The sequence below is a fragment of the Lipotes vexillifer genome, unplaced genomic scaffold, assembly GCF_000442215.2.
Source record: "Lipotes vexillifer unplaced genomic scaffold, Lipotes_vexillifer_v1.1 scaffold1705, whole genome shotgun sequence".
Lineage (NCBI taxonomy): Eukaryota > Metazoa > Chordata > Mammalia > Artiodactyla > Lipotidae > Lipotes > Lipotes vexillifer.
In genome coordinates, this window is record NW_006795211.1 from 44,302 (window position 1) to 53,174 (window position 8,873).

At 34.9% G+C, this 8,873-nt stretch overlaps 1 protein-coding gene across 1 annotated transcript in view; it reads right to left on the minus strand.

Moving 5' to 3' along the window:
- The window catches only part of AHCTF1 (AT-hook containing transcription factor 1), a 68,303-nt gene that overhangs the window by 40,084 nt on the left and 19,346 nt on the right, over positions 1-8,873 (minus strand). Inside the window, exons 12-13 of the mRNA XM_007467524.1 lie at positions 3,184-3,274; positions 2,012-2,101 (exon numbers count right to left, since the gene is read on the minus strand). Of these exons, the coding sequence (XP_007467586.1) occupies positions 2,012-2,101; positions 3,184-3,274 (181 nt within the window). The remainder of the gene's footprint in view (positions 1-2,011; positions 2,102-3,183; positions 3,275-8,873) is intronic.

Sequence of the window (8,873 nt, forward strand, 5' to 3'; positions counted from 1 at the left end):
GCAAGTCACAACTACTGAAGCCCGCAAGCCACAACTACTGAAGCCTGCAAGCCACAACTACTGAAGCCCACGCACCTAGAGCTCGTGCTCCACAAGAGAAGCCACTGCAACGAGAAGCCCACGCACCGCAACGAAGAGTAGCCCCCACTCGCCACAACTAGAGAAAGCCCGCGCGCAGCGACGAAGACCCAATGCATCCAAAAATAATAATAATAAAATAAAAATGTAGAATGAGGTAAGCAATAGGTGAGCACAGAGGAAAGTGATATAGATTCAACTTCAGATTCACTAGAAATCAGTTATATTCATTAAATGCTTCTCCTTCAAATAAATCTTTTATATCAGATCTTTTATGTACTATGTTGTTTTGTGATTATTATTTGATAAGAACTCTTTCTTTCACCGCCTGTCTTCAAAAGTGAGACAATGAAATTAAGACTCAGATAGAGACCTATTACAATATAATTGCATGCTTCTTACAATGAATGCACTGTAGACTCAGTTGTCCTCTCATTTCAAACTCAAGGTTGAGTTTACAAATGCACTTTTGGGAGAAGCTATTTTAGCAGCTATTGGTTACATTGTTTTAGATAAGATTTAATTACATTAATAATTATGTGTGATTTGACCAGAAAATGAATACCTTAATTCTGAATACTTCCTCAAATCATCTGTTTTACTTCCAGTACATTTAAAAAACTATTATGCTTTGTATTTCAATTATTCTTAGTAAAAAAAACAAAAACAAAAACAAAAACAAAACAGTAATAAAGCTCAAAGCAGTAATAATAATGGTTGAGCTACCAAGTTCAACCCTGAAACACCACATTATGCTCAAAGCATAATAAAAGCATACAATTTATGAATTGAATTGAATTTTTTTTTTTTTGGCCAAGCCACATGGCTTGGGGGATCTTAGTTCCCTGACCAGGGATCAAACTCAGGCCCCCGCAGTGAAAGCACTGAGTCCTAACCGCTGGACCACCAGGGAATTCCCAAGTTGAATTTTTTTTACATAACTTACATAATCAGCCCTGAAAACATTTTCCTCTCAAAAAAATTTTTTTTTCACCCTGATTCTGAATTATCAGGTGTTCCACACTTCAAATGTACAATGATTACTGAAATATTTAAAATTACTTATTTCATGTTTACAATTTCATTTAAGTACACCCTAAAAATACTATACAGAACCCCATGTACTCCTATCAAATTTTATTGGTTTAAAAATCCTCTAAGAATAACTTTTAAAATAAGTCCAATTTGTTCATTCATCATGACATAATAATACTAATAACAAATACATATATACTTCTAAATAAACTTAAATTTTACTTTCATGTACAGGGCAATCATATATTACCTTTAACATTATTTTTGCACTAGTTGGGCATAACGGGTTAATATTCACAGAATACAAGAAAACTCAAAGTGTACAATTCACTAATAAACAAGACTAGATAATGACTAATGACATCTGTTAGTAGAAGACAGGTGATTGAGTTTTTGCCCTGCTATTTAGCTTCATAAATATTTTAAATGGAAAATGAATAAAGCTCAGAAGTTAACTGGCATATTCTCTTTACTCCATCATTAGCATATTTTATAAATTAAATGCCTAAGATCAAAAGATAATTAAGCTATAATTCTGAAACTTGCTATTGTGGACATACCTAACATGCTGCCAATTTAAATATCTGGTGAATTTAAGGAGAGCCCATCTCAAATTATCCATGATGATTGCAAAGGATTACATGAATAAGTAATTGACATTTTTCAATGTGGGATATTTTTACTGTTTTATTAAAGCTAATACATGCTCATTTAAAAAATAAAAAAATAAACAAAAAAAATAAACAATCTGTTGAAAAACCCTGTCACGCTAAGGTACAAAGAAATAGTTTCCTTCTGGGACTTCTTTAAAGAGTTTGCAACTTCAAAATGATTAAAAATTGTTATTGTTATATACTCAAAACATAACCCAAGATTAGTTTTTTAATATACTACTTACATAGTCTGTCAAATTCCTCTTTTGTGAGAACCGCTTTATTCCATGTCCATTCAAGAACAAAGCGCAAATTAGCAGCAGAATTTGGTTGTTCTTATTTGTAAATATGAAAGGGAAAAATAGAGAATGATTATTAATTACAAAAAAAAAAAAAATTAGAAACTTTTCAGTGGAGAAACCTGACAGAAACCACCCTAACCAAGTGAGCGACCTTAACATCAACATTAATGGAGACAAACTGGTAACATGTACCTTCAGGGTATCACTTCAGGGAGCACATCAATTTACATAATGCTGCTGCAAAACTGTAAAATGTGAATCTAATCATGAGGAAAGATCAACAAACACAAACTGACAGGCAGGCTACAAAATAATACTGCCCATATTCTTTAAAAATGTAAATTTCTTCAAAGACAATGGCTTAAGAATTATACAAGATTAAGAGAGAGTTAAAAAGACCTGAAAACTAAATACAAAATACATTCTGGATTGGATTCTGAATTCCCCCTCCCTAAAATTGTTACAAAGGACATAAGGGCAATTAGTGAGATTCCAATAAGGTCTACAGATTAGACAACAGCATGCATCAATATTAGCTTTCTTAATTTTTATAACTAAAAAGTTTTTTTAAGTGAATATCCTTGTTCTTAGAAGGAATATATCGAAGTATTTCAGTAAAGAAGCATGATGCCTTCAACTTATTCTCAAATGGTCAGAACAAAAACAATGTGTGTGTATGAAGTATGTGTTTATAAAGAGAGTAATACACACAACTTGAATGAATCCCCAGAAAATTATTCTGAGTGAAAAAGAGCCAATCCTAAAAGGTTACGTACTGTAGGATTCCATTTAAGAACATTTTTGAAATGACAGAATTACAGAAATAGACAATAAATGAATGGGTGCCAGGCATTAGGAATGGGGTGGCGGCCAGGGGTAGTAGGCATGGCTATGAAATTTCCGGCAACAAGAGAGGTCCTGGGTGTGATATAATATTAGAGACTTGCCAGATCTTATCATTCATGGGCGTAAGAGTACGCTGTAAATGTCTTACAACTGCACATGAACCTACAATTATCTCAAAATAAAGTTTTACTTAACCCCCTGCAAAACAGTGAATTGATAGTTTTAAAAATACGAAAGTAGTTTTTAATTGTTAAAAATCATAATCTTACCTTCTGTTATCCACCTTTTGATGCATCCAGTCAAAAGTCCCAGAGAACTTGTCTGGATTGCTGCTGACAATATAGCTTCTAACTGTTCTTCCTAAACCATGTATTAAAAAAAAAAAAAAAAAAAAAAAAAAAAAAAAAAAAAGAAAGAAAAGAAAGGATATGTGATCAGAGACAGAGGCAGCAAGTTCTAGTTCAGAACACGAATTTTAAAAGGATTAAAAATGATTATGATTCACTAGGATGGCTATACAGAAGGTAACAAGCATTGGTGATGGTGCAGAAAATCCTCATACACTGCTGGTGGGAATGTAAAATGGGATACCCACTTTGGTTTGGCAGTTCCTCAAAATCTTAAACATAAGAGTTACCAAATGACCCAGCAATTCCACACCTAGGTACACATGCAAGAGATATAAAAACACGTGTCCACACAAGAAGTGTACATGAAGCAGCATTATTCATAACAGCCAAAAATGAGAATAACCAAAATGCCCTTCAACTGAAGAATGGATAAATAAAATGTAGTATATCGTACAGTGGAATATTACACAGAGGAAGATGGGATGAAGTACTGATACATGCTCCAACATGGATGAACCTTGAAAAACACTGTGTCAAGTCAAAGAAGTCCGTCACAAAAGGCCATATATTATTTGATTCCATTTGTATGTACAAGTAAATCTATAGACAGAGAGTAGATTAGTAGTTACCAAAGGCTAGGAGAGAGAAGGGAGGAAAAGGAATTGACTGCTAATGGGTACGGGGTTTGGGGGAAGGTGATAAAAATGCTCTAAAATTTAATGTTGTGATAGTTGTACAACTCCATAAATATACTAAAAACCACTGCACTGAATGGTTATAAATTAAATCTCAACAACACTGTTTTTTAAAAAAGCATTATACATCTCGTTTAAGAATCTATGAGTTTCATTCACTACAGCAGCAAAGATTTTTTTAAAAAGGAATCATATGAACAAATAGATAAGTTAAACAGGAAGAGGGAGCTACAATATGATAAAGATTCTCCAAAACTAAAAACAGCATGATTCTAAATGGAGATTCATCAAACAATTTACATTAAAATCAGGGACAAAACAAGGATGTCTGCTAGTACAATTATTTTTCTATGGTTTGTAGAGGTTCTACCAAATGCCATGAGAAAATAAAGTAATAAACAAAAATGGGGGGGGGCGCGGAAACCCTATATTTGCTGATGGTTGCATACCTTGAAAATCTAAGATATTCTAATTTAGTTAAATAGATACCAAATGAATATACAAAAATCAACTCCATCTAGAAATGAATATAGGGAAAATGGTCTACTCATAAAAATACTACGAAACACTTAGGGATAAAAATAGAAAGAAACCCACTAGAAAATAATCATAAACTCTTACTGATAGATGTAAAACAAACCCTAAATAATTGGAAAGATATATACCATTTATACCTAGATGATGATAAAAATGCCAATTCTCCCCCAAATTAACATGTGAATATAATAAAATTCCCAAAAGAATTCCAACAGGAGCACTGGATAAAACCATCTTATAATTAATAAAAAAGAACTGCCTATGAACTTCCAAAAATTATAGATTAAAAAGAGACTGCATTACCAAATATCAAAGCAGTATATTAAAATGGTATAGAAATAGGTAACTAGATTTATGAAACAAGATAAAAACCTTGAAATAGAACCCAGTAGATATGGAAATAATAATATCAGATAAAGGTGGTATTTCAGTAGCATGATAAAAGGATATTATGGGTCCTGTTTCACAAATGATATATCACAGCTGGACTAATCATCGGGCAAAAAGAAAAATGTACCTTTACTTTATATGACACATAAAAATGAATTATAGCCTTAAATGTTAAGGAAACATTTAGGTGTTAGGAAAATTTTTTTAAGCCAGAGCTATAAAATGCATTTGACTCTAAAAATATTATTTTAAATGTGGTAAGAGATACCATAAAACAGTGAAGAGCAAATGATGGGGGAAATATCTGTAAGATTGACAACAGGATAAATACCTACATATTTTAATAAAAAATTTCTATAAAGACAACCCAATAAGAAAAAAGGTAAAACCTAAAAATATATAATCAACAGCAGAACAAATCCTGACAACAATATATGAAATTACATATATGATATCATCCTTTTCATGTATATGGAGGGATAAAGAGATACAGGAAAGTATACATATGAAAAAGTCCATATACCATACATACAACTAACAAATCATTACCAAGTGGACACTGATGAAACTATGGCCCAAGTCTAGATTGAGAATACTTCCCAGAAGCCCTGTCTCCTCCTACCTGATGAAAAGCAAATCCCACTCACTCCTCCCATCCCCCATGGTAACTACTCTCCAGCCTTTTGTAGGAATCATTTTTTTTTTTTTGGCTGCGCTGGGTCTTTGTTGCTGCGCGCGGCCATTCTCTAGTTGCGGTGAGCGGGGGCTACTCTTCATTACAGTGCACAGGCCTCTCATCACGATGGCTTCTCTTGTTGCAGAGCATGGGCTCTAGGCGGGTGGGCTTCAGCAGTTGTGGCACTCGGGCTCTAGAGCGCAGCCTCAGTAGTTGTGGCACACAGGCTTAGTCGCTCGGTGGCATGTGGGATCTTCCCAGACCAGGGCTCAAACCCGTGTGCCCTGAACTGGCAGGTGGATTCTTAACTACTGAGCCACCAGGGAAGCCCTAGGAATCACTTTCTTGCTTTTCTTTTTGTTTTACCTCTGTGTACGCATCACTAACCAATTCAGTTCAATTTGGTCTATTCTAGGAATAAAGTTTTAAAGAAGATACATGAAAAAAGTCAACAAAATGCCAAAATTTGCATACTTCCATAGACTTTAGTCAATTTTCTCAATTCAAATTATTCATGTATTATCTATATAAGTGGAAAAAACAACAAGGGTTGGATTAACAGATTCAAAATAATCACAGAAAACATTAAATGCTGTTTCATTAACATGGTTGAATTACAGGTAATTTTTTTCTAATTTCACTTTTTAAAACTTAGATAACATTGCTTTAACTAAACTTGATAATGTATAATGGCAGCGGGGGTGGGGAGGAATCAGTATTAATTCCCTAAAGTAAAAAAAATGAAATAGAGCACTTAAAGTACCCAACTCCTTAAGGATGATAAACAGTTCCCACACAGTACTAATTTGGAGACTTTGGCAGGGAAGGATAGTTTCATTTCCTGACCAAAGGGCCCTATGAGCAGGGCCACCAGGGCAAAATTTACCTGAGGTCTTTTAATAAATCTAATTCAGAGCCGCATAAAGCCATTTTGAATCTTGTGTTTTCAATTTTGTTTTCTTGGAGGGGAGGGGAATGGAAGCCCACTAGCTTAAATGCAAATGCACAGCCCACAGATTATCCAGGGACCATTAGACAGAAGAGATTTCTTCTGCACAACATATTAACAATTCTGCTAGAACATGCACCAAATAGATGGGCTAAAAAGATCATACTACTCGCAACGAACAAAAGAAGATTATGAACAAAACTATTTCAAAACCTCGAGCATCTAGAAAAGAAAGTGGACCTGTTGCAGAAACTGTTCAGGTTCCATTACTAAAGTGAGCAAAATTTGTTGGACCAGGTGGATATCAATTTAAAATAACTTCAGGCTGAAACAGGAGTAACTATTAGTCAGGTGGATGAAGAAACATTTTCTATATTTGTACCAACATCCAGTGCTATGCATGAAGCAAGAGACTTCATTCCCGAAATCTGCGAAGATGATCAAGAGCAGCAGTTAGAAACTGGAGCAGTGTGCACTGCCACAGTGACTGAAATCAGAGACACTGAGTAATGGTTCAGCTATATCCAAATATGACTGCAGCACTGCTTCATAACACAAAACATGATCAACGGAAGATTAAACATCCCACTGCTTTAGGATTAGAAGTTGGCCAAGAAATTCAGATGAAATATTTTGGGCGTGATCCAGCTGATGGAAGAATGAGGCTTTCTCGTAAAGTGCTCCAGTCTCCAAATAGGCTTCTCTTAAAAAAGAAAATTCTTGTTACTTGTGTCTAAAAATGGAACATCACACCACAGCCTTTATCTCCTACCCCTACATCATCACTGGGTCTCACTAAAACGATGGTAAAGAGTCAAATAAGGTATAAATCAACAAGGACAAAGAAAAGAGAAGGGAAGGCATCATGGGATAAGACAGCTCAACAAAATGTTTGAAAAGCAGTACTAAGCAGAGGAAAGGTGACTGACTTAGCAGTGTGAAGGAAACCAGGTCCTAGAGTCCCCACAGAGGGGAACTATAGATGAGAATAGAGCCAGTTTGGCTCTCAGAATCCTATCAGGTTAAGTTCTTGAAGAATCCAGGTACAGAGGAAAGTGAGTGAAAGAGTGATCAAACATGGGACTGAATACAGGCAATGGGTTCAAACTTAGTATACAGAACAGACAGTCCCCACCCTTCTGTTACCCTGCAGCAAAGAACTGTGGAGCCTGCCTGATAGATCTATGGAGACACTGAATAGCCCCAGAAAAAAAATCTGCATTTCTCAACTAAAATGGTGCACATCCAATCTATCATCCTAAAGTAAAAGATACCTCTGGATGAACTCTATCCACACAAAACACACAAAAGACAGTTTATAATCTGTTACTGACTCACTTAACATATGAAAAGATAACTAAGAACCACCAAACATTTAAGGGTAGCCACCAGATCAGAAAGACTACAATAATAAAAATAACTAAAGAGAAAATAGAGATAATACAAGGAACTAAATAAAACCTGAAACATACATAGCTAGGAGAAGATATTTCATCCATAAAATAGAACAGAATACTATGAAAAAAGGATGATCAACGAGTAAGAGCTCACAGAAATTTTAAATTGGGGCTAAATTTTTAAAATCTAAAAGAAAGAAGGGAAGATGAAGAAATCTCCCAGAAAATAAAATCAGAGGCAAATGAGACAAACAGTTGGAAAGCAAAGATAAGCTAACCTAAGATCAACTCAGACAGTCAACATTTGTCTAATGGGGTTCTACAGAGAGCAAAAACAAACTAAAAAGAAAAAATTAAGGTTGTGTGAATGACAGGCTAGGCAAGAGTTTTTGGTTTTTTGTTAAGGCCATCTGGAAACTCCAGGAAAAAACAAAAGTTATATAAGAAAATGTTTATGTAGATATCCACAGTCAGTTCCTCATCCACAATTCAATCAACTGCAGACAGAAAACATTCAGGGGGAAAAAAAATTCCAGAAAGTTCCAAAAGACAAAACTTGAATTTGTCACGTGTCAGCAACTACTTATACAGCATGTACGCTGTACTAAGTACTTTAATCTAGAGACGATTTAATGTACTTGGGTGGGTGTGCATAGGTTACATGCATATACTATGCCATTTTACATAAGGTACTAGAGCATCCTTGAAATCTGGTATCTGTGAGGGTAAAGGAACCAATCCCTCGTGGATACAGAGGGACAACTGTACATGACTGCACAGTGAATATTTGCTCAGTACAGTAATATAAAAGGAGAGGGGGGAGAGAAAGGAAAAAAAAATCCCCTGATAATAGTATTGAATACTTCTCTTATTTCTATGAAATTAGGCATTAAATTCCAACTGCAGGTGTTAAATCACCAGCAGCAATATTTACATTTCGTCTGATATTTAAAAGGCTCTTTCCC